At 39.5% G+C, this 20,488-nt stretch overlaps 2 protein-coding genes across 3 annotated transcripts in view; both read left to right on the forward strand.

Annotated features, from left to right (window-relative positions):
* The window catches only part of pik3r5 (phosphoinositide-3-kinase, regulatory subunit 5), a 31,621-nt gene extending 11,667 nt beyond the window's left edge, over window positions 1–19,954 (forward strand). Inside the window, exons 2-18 of the mRNA XM_088343050.1 lie at window positions 1,881–1,992; window positions 8,719–8,819; window positions 8,891–8,959; window positions 9,445–9,583; window positions 9,653–9,722; window positions 9,931–10,105; window positions 12,220–12,388; window positions 12,476–12,544; window positions 13,813–14,474; window positions 16,239–16,367; window positions 16,450–16,581; window positions 16,721–16,814; window positions 17,477–17,553; window positions 17,706–17,799; window positions 17,890–17,972; window positions 18,073–18,188; window positions 18,278–19,954. Of these exons, the coding sequence (XP_088199176.1) occupies window positions 1,893–1,992; window positions 8,719–8,819; window positions 8,891–8,959; window positions 9,445–9,583; window positions 9,653–9,722; window positions 9,931–10,105; window positions 12,220–12,388; window positions 12,476–12,544; window positions 13,813–14,474; window positions 16,239–16,367; window positions 16,450–16,581; window positions 16,721–16,814; window positions 17,477–17,553; window positions 17,706–17,799; window positions 17,890–17,972; window positions 18,073–18,188; window positions 18,278–18,428 (2,430 nt within the window). The 5' untranslated portion in view covers window positions 1,881–1,892 and the 3' untranslated portion in view covers window positions 18,429–19,954. The remainder of the gene's footprint in view (window positions 1–1,880; window positions 1,993–8,718; window positions 8,820–8,890; window positions 8,960–9,444; window positions 9,584–9,652; window positions 9,723–9,930; window positions 10,106–12,219; window positions 12,389–12,475; window positions 12,545–13,812; window positions 14,475–16,238; window positions 16,368–16,449; window positions 16,582–16,720; window positions 16,815–17,476; window positions 17,554–17,705; window positions 17,800–17,889; window positions 17,973–18,072; window positions 18,189–18,277) is intronic.
* Window positions 19,955–20,157: 203 nt separating this feature from the next.
* pik3r6 (phosphoinositide-3-kinase regulatory subunit 6) overlaps window positions 20,158–20,488 on the forward strand; it is a 34,150-nt gene continuing 33,819 nt past the window's right edge. For both annotated transcript variants that reach the window (XM_088343051.1, XM_088343052.1), the window contains exon 1: window positions 20,158–20,229. The gene's annotated coding sequence lies outside the window, so the exon portion shown is untranslated. The remainder of the gene's footprint in view (window positions 20,230–20,488) is intronic.

Raw genomic sequence — 20,488 nt, forward strand, 5'->3', positions numbered from 1 at the left:
GAAGAATTGTAATGAATTATTGTGCTTTAAAAAACATACCAAAATTACTTTCAAGGAGCTCTACGGAAATTGGAACTGTTTTACTCGCTGCCGCCATCTTCTGGCTGGTGTTATCATTGCCGCCTCAGTCAGCTTGGTCATGATTCACGTGCGAGTCAGGCATTTCTTAGACGCGCTTGAATAGACTGTTTTTTCATCTTTCTTGGGGTTTGGGTTGGTGTTTGGACTCAACATGAAGCACACCTTTTCTTGTTTCCACCATTTTCATGCTGCACTAACAAATACAACAACAAAAAAAACAGCGGGGACAAGCAGGACGTCACTATCATGCACACCCCCTCACCCCCGCATTTCTCTTACCTAGTATGTTTTGCCCCGAACAGCTTTGATAAAAGTAAGAAAAAAGCAGATAGGCGAAATGGAAAATAAAACATTAGGTCTGTTTGGAATCAGTTGGGCATTCTTAACACATACTTTGTCTTACTGCCAGTTTTTGCTGCTGTGCCCTGTTTGGTCGCATATGCCACATGGATGTAGAGTAAGAATGTGGGGACAATGGTTCTTTGATATCTTAATATAAACCCCACTATAGGAACCAGTAATAAAAATGTTTCTCAGAGCAATTAATCACAATTTTTAATGGTCTATGCAGAAGATAAAGAAGATCACAAATGGTGTGTTAAATCATTTGTATTTTTGCATTGTTAATACTGGAAATAAAGTAGCTGACGTAAAATTAGCACTGAATACCTTAGCAAATATTAGGAGTCTTGGATAAAATACATTTTCTGTATTGCTTTAAAGGAACAGTATGTATTATTTATCCCCTCCTCAAGGTAAAATAACCCTTTGTTCATTTTAAAAAACAATATTAATTCAAATAATAAGCAAAAATACTATCATGTAAACTATCATGTAAACGTGCATTTTTTTTAACTCGTGAGTTGAGAAATTTTTATTTATTTTACATAAAATAAGCTTCACCTAGAGGGAGCCTGATTATCTACAACATTTCATTTTTTTTCCACTGTTGGGACCAATCCAGGAAAAGTAACCAAATGTGTAGTAAAGAAAAAGTGGAGTGTCATTTTGACCAGACAACAACATGAGGTTTAGACAAAACTTGAATGTATATGTTGTCTATCTTCTTTACATGCGAATTAATAGCAATGCATGGACTTATATATATATTTTTTTTTTCGGCGGCTGGGTGGTTAGCACGCAGCCCTACGGCGCAGAGGTTCAGGGTTCAAGTCCAGCTACCAAAACCTCCACGTGTGGAGTTTGCATGTTCTCCCTGTGCTTGCGTGGAATTCCTCCGGGCACTCCGGTTTCCTCCCGCATTCCAAAAACATGCATGTCAGGTTAATTGGCTGGTCCAAATTGTTCCTAGGTGTGAATGAGAAAGTGAGTTGTATGTCTTTGTCTTGAGACTGTCTGGCAACCAGTTCAGGGTGTCCCCTGCCCACTGCCCGAAGATAGCTGGGATGGGCTCCGGCACGCCCGCGACCCCTACTGAGGATAAGCATTGCAGATAATGGATGGATGGATTTTAAATTGCAGCTGAATTCAACCATTATCTTCATATCATAAAGAATGGTTTCTCATACTTTCTCTGACACTGCTGATTTCCAACCAAGATGTTTTTTTTTCCTTCCACACAAGTTTTAGGAACTATGGCAACAAAACAGCAGCACAAGCATTAGCGTGTGATTCAAAAAGAAAAACATCCCCTTTTTTCCCTTTAACAGTCAATATGTTTATACGCAGCGCGTCATGTGAGGAAGTGGCACATTGACCACAGAAGAGATGAATGGCTCGGGGATGTTGGTTTATTTTTTCGTCTAATATTTAATTACAGTTGTCGTTTGTGTACATAGGAGTGAGGCGACATGCAGCACACCTCTTGCACCGAGGACAGGATCCAGCATGCTCTGGACCAATGTCTGGATGGGATTCGACAAAGTCCGATAGATGCGCACCTCTGGGATGGTAAGCACTTTGTTCTAGTACTTTGCGATGTTTTTTTAAAAACATTGGTATCATAAATTTGGAGTAACCCTAATGTAGACCAGGGGTCACCAACTTTTTGACGCCGAGAACTACTTTTTTGTTTGTGATGAGAGCTAAGGGCAGCCAGTTCTACATGCATTTAAAAATAACAACTTATAATGTTATTATTATGTTGTTACTCTGTAATCATTTTGTAATTAGCAGGTTGTAATTATTGTTATTATTATTAATCAGTTTTATTTTATTTTATTTATTATTATTTTATAAGAAGGCTTTAAATAGGCTCAGTCAATCACTAAATCTCTTTATAAAGGCACTGCCTGATTTAAAACTATAGGCTCATTTTAGATAATATTTTGAAAGAATTAGTCATGCATAATGACATTGATAGTGTCAATGATATCCCATCCAGGGTAGAAGAATCCCGGGAAATTTCAATGACCCACTGGTCCATGCTACACAGGCATTAGTGGACATGAACTTGGCAGAGAGCACATTGTTAAAATTTGTATTTACAAAAGACCCCGAATTTAGGATGCTAAAAATAAAAATGAAAATAAAATAAAAAACAAAATAAGAATGATTACTATGGTCTTCCGAGCCATATTTTGCATACATTTCAAGCAAAAAAAAAAAACAAACATTACCATGTGTTTATAAATTGCTGCCTTGATTAAAATGCAAAAATAAAATAGTGAAACAAAATTCAAGTCAAGTCATTTTTATTTGTATAGCCCTTAATCTCAAAGAATCTCAAAGGGCTGCACAGACAATAGATTATTTCAAATCACAGACTATTTGTCAGGACCAGAACAGAATTAGGACCCAAATGCGAAACGTTAACCACAAGTTTATTAAGATATAGAGGAAAGACAGCAACCGCGAACTGGTGCTCGCTGGACGCGGAAAGCAAGCCGCTCACAGTATGAAATGAAATGAAATGAAATGATCTGCATTTATATAGCGCTTTTCAAGTCAATGACTTCCCAAAGCGCTTTACATTGTGCTTCACATTTCCCAATAGCGGCCGTGATCTGTGCAGCCATGTAAGGCGCTAAACTGCTTATTGGGGGTTTTGGGGTTTTAGTGTCTTACCCAAGGACACTTCGGCATGTAACACGGACAAGCCGGGATTCGAACTGGGATCCCTTAATCCTAAAACGATCGCTCTACCTCCTGAGCTACTGCCGCCCAGTATCGGAACATATTCCGAATGCAGAAGTGGATCTTCCGGAGCGGGAGATCGGAGTGTCTTAGACAGAAAACCAGGTCGATAGCCGGGAGAGGAGAGCAAAACATGGTTGGGATCTAAAAACGTGTCGTAAGCTGGGACGGGAGTTCAAAACGTGGGTCAAAAAACAGGTCGTAGCCGGAGACAAACGGGGAAATCAGGAATTGACGGGTGGAAATGGGTGAAAAAAGCGGGACCGACTGGAGTCAGAGTCAAAATGCTTGTCTAGTAGAAACAGAGGTTTGCTGACGGACTGATAACAGGCGAGTGAAAGGACTGAGCTTAATTAGGACGGGGAACCAATCAGAAAGCCAGCAACGACTTCCAAACGAGCGGGCACTGGTGAAATTAATCAATCACCATGACACTATAATTACACCATCCGCTGATCTCAAACCGACATGAGGGCAAAGAAAAACTCAAAAACCTCAACAAGAGGAAAATGAAGAAACCTTGAGAAGGGACCGCACATGAGGTAATCCCCCTTCAAGGATGAACACGCTGAAACAGATGTCGCCATAAAAAAATAATACAAAGATATTGTCAACCTAAAATATAGGTTATTCATATGCTATCGAATAGAAGTGTATTTTAAGCTTAGATTTAAACATTTCAACTGAGGTTTTCAGATCGAATCTCAGGGGGAAAGAGCATTCCTCAGCACCGGGGCCCGAATGGAGAACGCTCTCGAATCTGCGGATCTCTTTTTGGCTCTTGGGACCACTAGTAGACAAGCATTTTCAGAGCGAAGGCTCCGGACCGGAACATAGGGCGAAATTAAATCTGAAAGATATGAGGGAGCAAATCCATGCATGATTTTGTATACTACCAACAGAACCTTAAAATCTCATCTTGAGCTAACAGGGAGACAAAGCAAGTTAGCTAAAATCTAATGTTATCAAAAGAAAATCAAAATAATTTTTTTTTTGCAAATGTATTGTCATTAAAACATGATTGAAAAAAAAAATACCCAGAAGGTTATTTTTGTGTTCCCCTAGGGATGATATAAAAGCAACGTATAAACAAGACAATATTAAGAGAAACCACCATCATAAACAGTTAGGAACTTCTGAAACGCGGTAATGATTACTATAAAACAAAAGTACAACCCTGTGTAAGATGATTCAAAAATGTTCTTTTTCTTTTCATGTTAAATAAAAATAAACAGGGGAAGGTGGAAGCGTAGGGGAAGTAAAACCAGTAGCATTTTCTTTTTGTTCGAAGTTTGTGACGACCAGCACACAGGGTAGACCCAATCGCGTAACGTTTTCTCACAATTTTATTGAAAGAAAGAGGAAGGGCAGCGCCCGCGATACGATGCTCGCTGGAAGAAAGTCGCTCTCGTACTCGGATTGTGATCCGAACACGGAAGGGGATCTTCTGTAGCGAGCGATTGCCGGTGTCAGGGACGGAAAAACTGGTCGGTAGTCGGGACTGGGAGAGCAAAGCGTGGTCCGGGTCGGAAACGAGTCGTAAGCCAGGACGGGAGAGTAGACGTCGTCGGGATCAAAAATGGGTCGTAAGCCAGGATGGGAGAGCAAACGTGGTCAGGATCAAAAGAGGTCGTAGAGGGAGACAAACAGGAGCAAAAACTGGACAAGTGGGAGTCAGGATTGAAAAAAGGCTTGCCTAGTATACACTGAGGTTTGCAGATGGACTGACAACAGGGGATTGACAGGTCTGGGTTTGAATAGGGACAGGGAGCCAATCAGAGCCCGCAGCGGCTGGCACCAAATGAGCGGGCACAGTTGATTCCAATCGGTAATCATGACAAAGATGGAATCAGATAAAATGATAAAAGTGTGATAAAACATTAAAAGTAAAATATAGCAAAATAAAGATCTTGACTAAAAGTAACATAAAATAAATATACATAGGATTCATTTCCAGGCAGCACGGCGGTGCAGTGGTTAGCGCGTGCGCGGCACAGTTCTAAGGTCTTGGGAACCTCCTGTGTGGGTTCAAATCCAGCTACCGGACTTCCTGTGCGGAGTTTGTATGTTCTCCCCGTGCTTGCGTGGGTTTCCTCCGGGCACTCTGGTTTCCTCCCACATTCCAAAGACATGCATTTCAGGTGGATTGGTCGGTCCAAATTGTCCCTAGGTGTGAATGAGCGAGCAAGTTGTCTGTCCCTGTGTGCCCTGCGATTGGCTGGCGACCAGTTCAGGGTGCCCCCTGCCCACTGCCTGATGATTGCTGGAATGGGCTCCAGCACCCCTGCGACCGTAGTGAGGATAAGCGGTGCAGCTAATGAGATGAGATGAGGAGTCATTTCCAAATAAATGCTTGTTAAGTCACGTTTTTGCTATTTTTTGTGTGCGTGTGCTTCTCATAGAACTTCCCAACGGTTGCAATTAAACCATTAAATAATGGCTTTTATGACAAGTAGAATCACATCATGTATTTTTTTCTGTCACAGGATTGGAAAAAACGGACTGTTTTTAACTCCCACATCACAGTAGAGGTCTTTAATTAATGTTCAAGCGTAGCATATTTTCCCTAGACTCATAATTCATATTGACATGCTCATATTTTGACAGTTTAACTCTGTCTTTTTCTGAATTTGTGATTTTCATACTAAATGCGATGCCCAAAATATAACACACATTGACGGAAATTGAATTTTTCTAAAACTTTGAATATGATGCTACCTTTAGTAGTGTTGAGATTAAGTCAGCTTGTCATTAAAGTGCTTGCTCCTGTCATTGCAATTCAAAACATATGCCATTTGTTTGCTAATTCCAATTAAATCAGTAATAGGAGGTATGCAGTCACAAAACAAAATTATACTCTAACCAAGTACAGGATTTAATCCAATTTTACAGGTGATGCGATTCAGTTGAGTGTGTGCTTTGTTGGCGTCACACTTATATGGTTTAAGCTAGAAAAATACCAGTGGGCGTTTAAGGAAGTGTGGGTTGACATCTGGGAGGAAGTGGTACCACTGACTATAATTTTGGGCAATGTGTTTGTGTCTGAGTGTGAGGGAGAATCATCACCACATAGTGAATTTGTGTGAGGGCTTGGCAGGTGGTTGGGTGGATAGGTTGGAAGGTTGGTTGGTCAGTCTGTATGTAGGTCAGTCAGTCGGTTGGTCAGTAGGGAGGTCAGTAGGTAGGTCAGTCAGCCGGTTTGTTGGTAGCTAAGTTGGTTGGTAAGTAGGTGGTAGGTAGGTAAGTAGATGGCATACGAGTAACCTAATCTTATATGTAATAACTTGTGAAGCCCTTAGAGACTAATTGTGATTAAGGGCTATACAAATAAAAATGACTTGACTTGACTTGACTAGATGGGTTGGTCATTCGGTAGATAGGTAGGCAGGTCAGTCGGTAGGTAGGTTGGTCAGCTGATGTGTAGGTCGGTAGCTAAGTTGGTTGGTATGTAGGTCGTAATTGGGTAGGTAGGTTTGTAGGTAGGTAGGGAGTTAGGTAGCTACATAGATAGGTAGGTAGGTAGGTAGGTAGGTAGGTAGGTAAGTAGTAAGTAGATAGGTTGGTCATTCGGTAGATAGGTAGGTAGGTCAGTCGGTAGGTAAATTGGTCAGTTGGTCGGTAGGTCGGTAGCTAAGTTGGTTGGTAAGTAGGTCGTAAGTGGGTAGGTAGTTAGGTAGGTAGGCTAGTAGGCTGGTAGATAGGTAGGTAGGTTGGTCATTCGGTAGATAGGTAGGTAGGTCAGTCGGTAGGTAAGTTGGTCAGTTGGTAGTTAGGTCGGTAGCTAAGTTAGTTGGTAAGTAGGTCGTAGGTAGGTAGGTAAGTAGGTAGGTCGGTAGGTAGGTAGGTAGGTAGGTAGGTAGGTAGGTAGGTAGGTAGGTCGTCCGGTTAATAGGTAGGTTAATCAGTCGATAGATATGTCGGTCAGTAAGTTGATAGCTAACTTGGTAGGTAGGTAGGATTATACGTAAGGAGTCAGGTAGGTAGGTAGGTAGTTAGGTGGGTAGGTAGGTAGATCGGCTGGTAGATAGCAACAATGTAAATTGGTGTGACAAAGAAATTCTATTTTTTTGTACTAAAGAAAACATTTTAAATATAAGTCAATAACCTTCTGATCATTTTTTAAAAAGGGTAAGAGGGGTGGGTGTAAATAATACAATGCTGTACCCTTTTAATAAATTAACAAATATTTAGTATGATAAATCCAATATCAATAAATTCGTGGGTGTTGAGAGAAGCGTTGGTTGACCTCTGTGAGGAAGTGGAAGCACTGACGAAAAAAATGTGCGGTGCATTTGTGTGACGGTGAGTGAGAATCAGCCCCTAACAGGCAGGGTTACTCGAGTGCATATGTCAAAGGGTTTCTCAAGGAAGTAGAAAACTGGTCTTGAAAAATAACTGTTTAGTAATTTAAAATGAATGTACCAGGGAAGCAATATTTTTGGTCCAATATGGCTCTTGCGACATATTTGAAGGCCAACCCCTGGTTTTAACAACATATTTGTTTGTTGCTGACAAATGGCAAATGAATTGCCCTTTTGTATACTAAAAACTCATTTAAATATACACAAATAACCTTTGATCAGGCTCCACCGAGGGCACCTAAGCACAACAGACTAACCAGCCAATGGAGCGAGTCTGAAAATAGCTCACCAATGATGGGTTGTTGTGATTTTCTAGGAAATATGATTTCTAACTACCATGACAAATGAATATCAGGATAAGGGTATGTAAATACATGGTCGATGATTTAAAAATTCTTGTTAATAGCCCATTACTCATGTATGTAAAACCCTCAGTCAGTACCCTTGTGCAAGTTTTATGTTTGGACTGAGCCTATTTTGGCCCTCATCTAATAATTACCACCTGGTAATGACATAATAACACGGTTATAACATGACTAGTTGTTATTACTGGTAGCTATCAGCGCTAATCAATAACGAAAAATAGCTCTCACGATTTAAAAAGTTTGTAGACCTCTGCTCTTGATCATGAATAAAAGCAGTTAAATAGGGGGGACAATTTCAGTAACACAAAATCATGCTGAGGGGGCGTAAGTCGCTCAGGAGGTAAAGCAGGTTTGATTCCCGGCTCCTCTTTGTTATATGTGGAAGTGTCCTTGGGCAAGACACTGAATCCCTAATGCCCTCGATAAGCAGGTAGTTGCCTTGCATCGCTGATGCTGCTATCGGTATGTGAGTGGGTGTGAATGGGTAAGTGTGAAGCACATTGTAAAGCGCTTTGGGAGGTCTTCATTGACTTGAAAACGGCTATATAAAAGCAGACCAATTCAATTTACCCGTTAATAAATTCACAAAATGAAAATAAACAATATTGAAATTCAAATATGAAATATTTTGTGCGGGTTGACCATTAAAGGTGGTAAATTGACTCAATAGCTCAAATAATAATCAGTTTTACACACAGAAAACATAAATGTAGAATTTAAAGATGTAACGTCTGTGGCCATCACTAGTCTATAGATATAACTATCTTTCCATCTTATATGAAGTGTTTTTAATGTTCTTGTGCTTATGTGCTCAGTGGGCCAGTCTATGAACCGCTGGAGCCTGGAGGAGCTGGTAAAAAGGGACCCCGCCAACTCCATAATCCTTTTGCAGCAAATACTGCAGAAGACCAAAGAGGTTTGGTCACGTACAATGCAAACACATGATTACAGTAATGCAAAATATTGACAGTATGTCTTTTTTTACAGGTACAGAAGAGATGTCAGTATGAGTTGGTGACACCACTTGCAATCATGTTCACCTCCACATTGCTGCAGGTACAAATGATCAACAGCATTTTACCATCTTAATTTCATGATTGTGATGCCAATTTTGGGATTTTCTTTTCAATTTTCTGCACTAAACAACTGGAATATTTAGTATTTATATAAATGGACACCTCATGTCACAATTTGCGGGTAGACTCATATGTAGGGAAAACAAGGCTGGCATGCTCCCAAAAAGATTATGTTTGACGACAAAACCCAGGTAAAAGTAACAAACTAACAAAATGTCCGCATAAGGAATAAGAAATAAACCCGATATGACCATAACAATGACCCTACAAACTCGAGTGTTAGAGCTAGTCAATATAAGGAGCAGGAATAATGAGGTTCAGGTACACCTGTTAGGCACAGGTGGGTGCTCTCCAGCCACTCCCCCCAATTGGCATCATCTACAGGGGAATCAGAGTCCCACATCCTGACACATAATTCATTTCAACTGTTGAATTGACCCTGAAATGTTTCTCCCTCCCTCCAAGACGCCATATTGTCCTCCGGAAACTGAGCTACTGGCGAACGCCATGGAAGTTTTTGGCGCGTTCCTCACTTGGCCTGAGCCATACTGCAGCGTGTGTCGAAACTTGCTTTCCATGCTGCATGTGGAGATCAAGGCTCCAGGTATGCAGGATGAATTTAATGCCTCATTTGGTCTGCAAATAACCACCTATCTTTCCCTTGCCTGTAAAGGGATTTCTTTTCAAAGACTAGTGCGAAAAGAGCAAGACCTGAATCCAAGCTGTCAATCAACCAACACCATGTATGTCCATCATCATTTTTTCGTGTTTCGTATGTCTGCACCAGTCCTCATTATTTGTTTGTTTCACATATAATCCGTAATTCAGTTATCATTGGAAAAAAATGCATTCCTGTACTGAATTCCAAATTGAATTCTCTCACTCTCATTAAGTTCCCTATTCTGTGTTTCCCTGTTTTACTGTACGTACTGTATTTATTAATGGCTGCAGGACGGTGCTGTTGATGAACACACGTGAGTTGCCTGCTGACTTCCTGTCAGTGGCTGAGCAGCTGAGTTGCATCAAGCGCTCGGAAAAAGACACCTACGTGACTCTAATCAAGCATGCCATTCAGTCCACACTTGGAACCAAGTATCCTCTCTGCAGTATCCAGGCAGCCTTGCAGGTATGTTCAGTTTGGTACATCTAGTATGCTTCTTTATGGAACGTCTCATATATATATATATATATATATATATATATATATATATATATATTAGGATACAACAACTAGGGTTACTACTATGGGTGTTACTAGCCCGTTTTTGGGGGTGCTCAAACACCCCCAAAATCAGCCCAAACAATCACAAAAATGATAATACATTTAAAACTCTCTTTTCCTCAATAAAGGACACGATAGTCTTATATACTGTATGATGAAAAACACTTGATAAAAAAACAAATCAAGGCCGGCACGGCAGCTGGGTGGTTAGCGCGTCCGCAGCACAGTTTAGTTTTCAGTTTCAGTTTTAAAGGTACCACATTTTTACAATGAGATTCTCATGGCTCCATTTGAACCCAACTGATGTGTTGGGAGTCATTAGGTGACCAAACCCCCCAATTCCAACCCCTAATGCCCAGCGCCAAGCAGGGAGGCAATGGGTACCAATGTTGGCTGGTGGTTCTCAGGTCATAGAATCAAATCAAGCTACCAGCCTTCCTGTGCAGAGTTTGCATGTTTTCCCTGTGCTCCCCACTTTCCAAAAATATGCATGTCAGGTTAATTGGCCGGTCCAAAGTATGAATGAGCCAGTGAGTTGTGAGTTTCTGTGTGCCCTGCGACTGGCTGGCAACCGGTGCAGGTTGTCCCCTGCCCACTGTTAGATAGCTGGCTTTGGCTCCAGCACTCCCGCGACCCTACTGAGGAAAAGCGATGCAGATAATGGATGGATGGAAAATAAGACAAAAATGTGAACAACTCACTTTGGTCCATTTGATTCCTTGCACTGCTCCCGGGCATTTCCTTGCTTCTCTTTCGCTCGGCTAGTGTCACTTGCAGCATAGCGACTGAGTCTGTGGAGGTTCCAGTGTATTTCGGTGAGAGTATGTTATACTTATCTTGAATTTTTAAAAAAGTGTTGAATTTAATGCAGCATTGTCAATTACGTCCGAGCTTCTTCTGTAAAACTGGGCTAGTGTTTCTGCTCATCACAAAGTGTAAAGTGATGTTCACAAATGGGAAGTGACACTCCTGAACAGTGTTGAATGATCCTAAATCACTTTAGGCGAAATGAAAAAAAAGGGAATAACCAGCCATACACTGTGGGTGTTCAGCACCCCAAAGCTCTTGACCTAAAATCGCCCCTGGTTACTACTAAGGTTCATTATTCTTTACAAGCACCTTTTAACTGCAGTTGTGCAGTCAGTTTAAAGGTTTTTTGTAATCATCTTAGCATTTGTATATTTTCCACAGTACAGTAATCCCTCGGTTATCGCGGTTAATGGGGACCAAAACCACCCGCGAAAAGTGAAAATCCGTGAAGTAGCGACGCCCCTTCAAAAATGCTTGAGAAAAAAAAAAAAAAAAAAAAAAATATATATATATATATATATATATATATATATATATATATATATATATATATAATTAATTTTATTATTATTATTTTTTAGACCCGGTTAATGGGGACCAAAACCACCCGTGAAAAGTGAAAATCTGCGAAGTAGCGACGCCCCTTCAAAAATGCTTGGAAAAAAAAAGTTTTTTCTTTTTTTTCTATTATTTTATTTCATTATTATTATTTTTTGGACCCGCGAAGCTCTGAACCCGCGAACGTGGAACCGCGAAGTAGCGAGGTCCCACTGTACATCTATACATTTTTGTAATCTGCCTTAGGTCACAGTATAAGAACAAGCAAGAAAGTCTTCACTTTTAGGTTTACTTGAAAAATAGTTGTATAGCCCTTTGTGGATCAACAATGTTCAATCTCATTAAAGAGCCACCGACATGCTAAAGTGGTATGATATTTAGTACTACCTTGTATGTGATTGAATGTGCTGTTGAAATGGATGAAAATGCATAGATTATCTGTTGAATTACTATGTTACAATGCAGCATTCATCAGAGTTGTATATATTTTAGTGGGGAACAATATTAATAGATTTAAGACCCTGTATGGAGAGTGCATTATTTCCATACAAATACATTTGTCTTAAAGTGCATTTTGAGGGAGAAGGACATCTATGGGCCATAGTTATCTCCAAATACATTAAAAATGTAAAATGTATAATCCTTTACAGGCAAAAGCTGCTGATGAACTGAGAGAGATCTTCTCCATGGTCACTGGTGTATTAGAGTCAGCTGCAGCGATGATTGATCCCTTAATGGGACGTGAACATGTCATTCATGAACTGGAAGGACTGATGGAGAGGTTGAGAATCCCTGCAACCAGTAAAGGGGAATCCGATGGTAAATTTAGTAAAAATAGATAAGTGAATAAATATGTACACTGCCAAATTACCTAATGGTCATCCTTTTTTGTGTTCACCATGACAGGAATGCTACAGACATTCCCAATCCCCACAGCCAAGTGTCGCATGTTCCATTGGGAAAAGGATAGCTTTGGTAAAGACAATATTGAAATGTTTGCCAATGCATTGAGTACGGCAAAAGTGCGATAGCCTTAGATATGCATTTTTGATGGATTTAAGGGTGCATTACATGATGTTAATGCAAGTACAGATTACCGGTCTACTCAATCAATTTTTGGGGCCGAATAATTTTGTCGAACAATATTAAAAAAACAAACCCAATGTACGTTTTAAATATATTTTCAATTGAAACATTCTGTATGATATAAACTTAAGTGCAACTGCAGACACAATGAGCAGTTACAACTAGCATTAACGATCTGAGTCGCTAGTAGCAGCATACAGAGCAGTGCTTGAATTAGCATAAGCTCTAAAACAACTGCTTTATTTGTTAGACTACCGCTTTCCTCCCTTAAAAACGCCTACCGATGTTTAAAAACAAATGTACAACTATTTCTAATTTAAACAACCCCCGGAAAAAAAAAAAAATCTCTCGAGACTCTTTTTCTAGTCTAAGGCTGCTTTATTTTAAAGCAAAACTGTCGGGACCAGAACGGAAACAGGACCCACTTGCGTGATGTTTACCACAAGTTTTAGTGAAAGAGAGAGGAAGGGCAGCGCCCAGGATCCGGTGTTCGCTGGGCGCTGGAAGCAATTCGCTCTCGTACTCGTACTCCGAACACGGAAGTGGATCTTCCGTAGCGAGCGATGGCGGTGTCAGGGGCGGAAAACTGGTCGGTAGCCGGGACTGGGAGAGCAAGACGTGGTCGGGGTCGGAAACGAGTCGTAAGCCAGGACGGGAGAGCAGACGTGGTCAGGATAAAAAAAACGGGGTGTAAGTCGGGACGGGAGAGCAGATGTGGTCGGGATCAAAACAGGTCGTAGCCGGAGACAAACGGGAGCAAAAACGGGACAGGCGAGAGTCAGGGTCAAAAAAGGCTTGCCTCGCAGCCAGAGAAGTACCAGTTTTAGTGTTTGTAAATTGTACCATGCACCGTAATATTACTTAAAAATACCAGTTATTGGCGGGTCATATTGATAAACGTAAAATATTGTCTTTATGTTAATTAGAATTTATTTTGGTTCTGTTTGTGTGCAAAATAAAACAAATTTGTGTTTAAAGAATAGAATAGAATAGAATAGAATAAAATAAAATTGTCTTTATTGTCTTTGATTACAACATAGTATATACTGTTTTCATTGAAATTTGATGCGATGCTCAAGAATTACCATATATCGTAATAAAGAATTGAAAGTTAAAAATAATGCAAAAATATAATGTGACCCGTTTGATACCCACAGATGTCCTCAACACCCTTCTGCAGGACGAGCCTCAAACTTTGTCCACGATGGAGCACCCAAAAGAAGATGAGGACGAGGTGGACCTAGAGGACGATGAGGGTCATGACACCTTGTCCATCGTGTCGGAGTCCTACGCTCCCTCGCACAACTCCGGAGCAGACAGCGACTTTTTTGAGGACTCCGACGACTCCATCAGCTCACCCAAATCTTCCAAATCTCCTGCCCGACTAAGCCAGCACTTGTACCGCCTCCTACGGAAGCCCAAAAGATCGCTGTACAGGGCCAAAAGTTTGGGATACACAGAATCCAAAGACTTTTCTGTGGTGCGGGAGATCCGCTCCAACTCGTTGCCCCATCATGTGCTACTACGAAGTCCTGAGCCCTCGTCCTCCCAGGCGCTACAGAATCAGACTGTCCGGCAGGTTTGCTTCAGGAGGAGGCCCATCCTCAGCTGTGACGAAGATGAGGAGAAGACTGTACTTAGGGTAGTGGTTTTCGGTGCAGACGACGTAGCTGGGAAGGTGGCGCGAGCCTACAACAGCCTAAAAGAAAAAGAAAGCACTTGTCCTCATCTCAGCCGGGCCTTCAGAATCCAGTTCTACTTTGTGCCTGTTAAAAGAGACTCAGTAGTGGGGCAAACACAAAATCCCAAAGGAATGAATGTAAGTTGACTCTTGCTGAGTCTCACTTTATTGTTTAATTACAGGAATAGAAGCAATACAACAATGATATTTTTTGGGGTTTGAACAATTTTATTGACACTTTTAACAGCAATTAAACACATTCACAATTTCATTATATCATATTATAACAATATGAGGTTTGAACCATTTTTATCGACACTTTTAACAGCAATTAAACACATTCACAATTTCATTATATCATATTATAACAATATGAGGTTTGAACAATTTTTATTGACACTTTTATTTGCCACGGCTCACATATCAACACTCCCAAACTGATTAATCATAAGCCTTTTACGCTCAACATTTTAAAGGAACAGTGTCTGTATTTGACCACTAGATGTTGCTGTATTGTGTAGTGCAGCAAAATACACCTGCTCAAACACTCAAGAAGGAATACAAACTACAAAGTCTCAAAGTGACCATAAAGCAACATTTTTATTCTTTTTTTTTAACCAAGGTTTTTGGTTTTTGGGTACCCGCAGCAGCAAGATGGTCATACATTATGTCGGTTTCTTACAAGTTGTTTTTGACCTGGTGTTGTGAATAATGCATATTCATGTGATAGTTCATTAATTTTTGCTTTTTTTTTAAAAATCAATATGATGCGCTACATATTACACACGGTCAGTTTAAGTTACCTGTATTTCCAAATCCAGTTTTAATTAGGATCATCCTTGTTTGTAAAAATAAATCATTCTCATATTTTATAGTATTTAGAGTTATTTAATGCATACTATTGCAATTCAGCAGTAACTTACAATCTAAAGACGTAAAAAGAGATGTGTGACCCTTTAGGCCAGGAGTCCCCAAACTTTTTCCTGTGAGGGCCACATAACTTTTCCCTTCTCTGATGAGGGGCCGGGGTCAGTTTGTAACAGAAAAAGTATGATGATTCCAGGAGTGCCTAAATGTAAAAAATTATTGTACATCTCACCTGCAAAATAGATGGTAAATGTCAGTCTCACACGACACCATTTACTTGTTGACATTAAGAGTGATTTATTGAACAAGTTTCATTAAATCACGTGAGGTCTCGAGAGACTTGCCCCAAACACCCTTCTCTGACCTGTGAGACTATGTCATCTAGTGGTGATATACTGGTACTTCACTTTTTCTGCTTTACAAAACAACACCAAAATATAACCTTTTAACTAGTCAGCAACCCTTGTTGCGCCGTATAAAATAGTTACTAACTAATAGTTAATAATGAAAATAGTTCATAACTAAGGAACATTTTATTGCAAAAGTCCAACTTTATTATCAAATACAAATACACATATATGAAAAAAAAAATCAAAATGCTTTCTGGTATTGTTCAGGGGGCCGGACCAAATGAGGAGGCGGGCCGCATCCGGCCCGCGGGCCGTAGTTTGGGGACCACTGCTTTAGGCAATCGATTGAACACAAGGCAACAGAAATGTATAAACATTAAAATATATTTTATCCTCTGCATAGAACTATGCACATTCCTTCATTCCTATATGACTGGCCGTACTATGCATTCATAATCATACGTGAACAGAGTTCTTATTTCTGTCTACAGTATACAAATATCCTCTACTGCCCACTTGTGGTCCAAGAGGAGCTACATTTAAAAAAATGCTGTGTGATCAGAATTAAGGTTTTACAAAGCACAAGTATATGAATTCTGGTTTCCTTATTTAAATACAAGTTGTAAAAAGCCCATACCTGTCACAAGTTTACCAAGCATTATTAATTACGCTTCTGGCCCAGCAGGAGGCTGTTACCTCGAACAGGGCAGATGACAGCACCAACGACATTGCCCACCTCCTAGGGATGCTAGATCCATGGTACGAAAGAAACACTCTCAGCTTGCTCAAGTTGCCCACTAAAATCGTCTGTCAGGTAACCATTACTTCGTACCATGTTGTTCCAATTTCCATTTTATGGCTTACTCATTAAAAAAAACAATTATATTGTCCTATAGCAAACATCCAAGACTGAATCAGAGTCTTACGACAATTCATACGAACAACAACTTCCCATTCTCGCCGACCTAGTCCTCTACTATTGTCGTTACGCAACACGACCTGCTTTGATCCAACTCTACCAAGCTGAGGTTTGAGCTCATATTAATGATTTTAGTTTTATTTTATAGTTACCCATAATCAAATGTAACCTGTAACCAGGCAATTCAATTGTCTTTCTGAGGTGTCTACCTTTGCATCTGAACAACTGTACTCATTTTTGTGTTGTAGTTGACGTTAGCCAGTGGAGAGAGACGGACAGAGGTTTTTGTCCATTCCCTGGAGTTGGGTCACATTGCTGGGACCAGAGCCATCAAGGCCATGGGTGAGTAGAAGGCACTCGATGACTTTAACATGTTGCTATATTGTGTAAATGCAGTGGCACACCGTGCATTTCACTCCTAGGCCTCAGGTGGTGCTATGTCTAAATCAATACAACTCTGAAAAACAATTTTATGTTTGTAAAACATTGACTGCAGCTACAGCAGCTAGACATTTAAAACAGTATCAATAATAACTTCATAAAATTGCACTACTATTAAGAAATATAGACATATTTTACTCAGCAAAAATCTTTTTTATTCGTGCACAATATCCATCCTCCATCCGCCCTGCAACTGGCTGGCAACCAGTTGGATGTCCCCTGCAAATTTATCCTCCTTACGCATATTTTAAAAGATGCAGGATAATTTAATAGCTAATGTATTTTTGCTCAATTTCTAAATCAATATTGTCTTTTCTTAATTAAATCAATCTTTTTTACCAATAGGAGGCACTAAATAACACACACTGTCCCTTTAAATCGTAATTGATCTCGTAATTGATTTTTCTCCTAGTCAAACTTTTAAGTAAGTTATAGTGTCAATTTATGTTTTATGGAACACAATGGAAGGAAAAATCTTACAGATTATAATCATTGGAATTATTTAGCATTGAGAAAGATGATTTGTGATATTTTTTATTTAATAGCTGATTTATCTCGCTCAGGCACGGCCAGCAAACGATTTGGCATTGATGATGACCGAGAAGCAGTGCCTCTAAAGCTTGACATCATGTATAATAAGGTAGGGACATTACATTTGTACACCCTTTTTAATTAAAATGAAGGTCACAATGACTTCAACATGGCTTTATCAAACCTATATCGTACCATTATTAATCACAAATGTCATTGCTTTACTCTAAATAATGTTGAACCTTGTTTTCTGCTTCTTAGGTGGTGATTAGTGGGAGAAGCCAGTGCAAAAGAGAATCTAAAACATGCACATCGGTCAACTTGACCAAAGCCTGCAAGAATCCTGAAGAGTTAGGTATAGTTGGAAACTGTTCATTCATATTTTTAAGCATAGAAAAAAATACAATACAGGTTGTAAATACCAAGATGTTTTTTGTATGATAAGATTCTGTGTTGGAGTGTCTGCAGCTCGGCATGACAGAAGTCCTAAAGAGACAAAATAGCAAAAGCAAGAAGGGCTACAACACGGTGAGCTCAGTTTGTACTTTTAAATGTTTGACTCAAAGCCTTAAACGGTAACATGTAATAAAAATAAAATTATAATAAAGAGTGACTTGTATTTAAACAGCATTTGAGCTTGACTGAGGTAAAAGTGGACAAGGTGCAAGTCAGCGGTTCTGCAGACACCACCTTTGCTGTTTGTCTGGACCAAGACGAGAAGAAGGTACTGCAGAGTGTCATCAGGTAAGACGGACACGGGATGTAGACACAGTTTTAAGTAAAAAAAAAAGGTAAAATAAACCCTAAAGCAAAAAATTGGATGTGTGTTGTAGATGCGACATCTCCGTGTGCTCCGAACCCGACAGCTCTTCAGACTGGAAGAAGCGTCGGTCTGAAATGTCGGCCCAAATTCAACCCTTGCACCCGACCTACTGCTCCTTACTCTGTTTGCCCATAGTAACCTTCAGCGGAGCACTACCTTGATCTGGTCTGGTCTCAGGGACTTGGTGGAAAACAGTGTACTTTTGTACAAAATCAACTGACTCATAAATTTTCTCCCGAAGAAAGAATAATTCAACAAAGGGAAGTGAATGTACGAATTGAAAACAAAATGTGTACAACGGACCTTATAGATTATACTGTAGTTCAGGGGTCTCCATGTTTTGGAAAAAAAGAAGAAAAGAAAAAGAAAAAACAAACGCCATGACCAACTGGGCTTCAAAAATCTTTAGCCATTAGTGACTGATTCAAATGTGGATTAACACATTGGTTGGCCGATGAATTCCCAACGTAAATATGTACTAATTTACGGTATATTTTCAGTTCATAGCCCAAGGTAAACGTGCGGAAAGCCAATCGTGATTCATTTTAATGTACCATTATTATCCGTAAGTGTGCACAGTTATGGATTCACATCTAGAAAGAGAAGTCAAACATTTACAACTCTTTCCCAATGTCTAAAACCTGGCTAAAGTAAAATACACAAATGCAACGTTTAAAGGGCTATGAATTGGTGCTCTCCAAAATGCCACTTTTGGCAATGCCTAGACCTACCACTAGAAAATTGTGTAAAATACAATGTTTAGTTTTTCATATTGTGATCAAACTTGACAAGGTGCTAGATACGACTTCAAGCTCTTGTCTCACCTGTTTTCCAGCTAAGATGCCCATGCTACATGTATCTGTAGGCATTTAATTGCAAAAGCAAATCCAGGCAAGAATAAAAACCCTCTATTTCTGTGTGTTCCAACTCAATGTTATTAGCACTTGCAGTGATTATTTCAGTTCAGGACAAAACTTCAGAGTGTAACCTTTTAAAGAGACCAAAACTGTCTATATTCTCCAAACAGTTCAAGAACCACATTCAATTTACTTTGTGAACGTCTTGGCTTGTGATTTTAGGTCAATTTTACAGGAACAGTAAGCGGTTAAAGATTTGCAGAATCTCCTGGGCTTTCTCTTCCAACTGTGCATGTGAGCAGCAGAGGGCGATATTGTCACTAATTTTGTTGTTGCTTGAGGATATCAAATTAAATCAAATGAAAATGTATTTGTATAGGATTTTCAGACACTGGAATGCAAGTGGTGTGTGAAAATATACATTGTACAAAAAGTGTCAGAATGTAAAAAACACACACAATGGGAAGATACATTTTGTAAAAAGAAAAAAAGAAAAAAAAGACAAGGAAAATGGGCCGTAGGAGGCTCATAAACATCCTCTCAAATCAACAAAATATGTACATTACATCATTTCATCCAGAATTAGTGATAATCTTTTCTTTTTTATTGTGTAAATATTGATTCCCTTGTTTACCTTTTTGTAAAACGGGGGAGCTTTATACAAGTTGGTTTTGTTTGATTTAATTATTTGCACCTTTCATATGAGAAAAATAACATTGTCTCCTCTTTTAATATGATTTGTAGCCAAAATTCCGTAATTTAATTATTTTATTGTAATTACAGTCATGATTTGTTTTCACAGGGCTTCTAAGGTACTAAGATGTTAAACCACGTTGATATTTGTATGTTACCAGTGTTTTTTTATGTTTCCATATTTTTGTAACATTGCATTCAATATGTCTAAAATATTAAAAATCAAATACTGTAATGCAATGAACTGCTGTGGCTCCTTCACTTTTTCTAAAAAACGATCTCATTGGTTGCTGTAAGTGTATTTATTACCGACCTTCTCATTGGCCAGCAGTCTGAATGGGCGTGATTCAAGATCCCCATTGCTGCTGAGGAAAATGTAGCGAAATTGACGGTCGTCTTCTCTCCAATATGGGTAAGTAATATTAGAATAAGATGAATTTTGTGTTATTGGTGGATATAAGCTATCATTTTGGTGGTTCAACTGAAGTGGTGAAATTCAAATGAGTCTGGGAAGCAGGTGTCAAATAATTCCGCCCGCTGACTGCTTCGAGAGAGTTGTGTGTAACATAATAAGTCAAGTTTTCTTGTGCGTACTGCTACTTTTAGCTGCATCTATTTAAACACAACTAAATTCAAAACAATGTTATTTATCGGTTATTTTATTATTTTTA

This window comes from Urocampus carinirostris, chromosome 8 (assembly GCF_059441175.1).
Source record: "Urocampus carinirostris isolate Australia breed hairy pipefish chromosome 8, RoL_Ucar_1.0, whole genome shotgun sequence".
NCBI classification, from domain to species: domain Eukaryota; kingdom Metazoa; phylum Chordata; class Actinopteri; order Syngnathiformes; family Syngnathidae; genus Urocampus; species Urocampus carinirostris.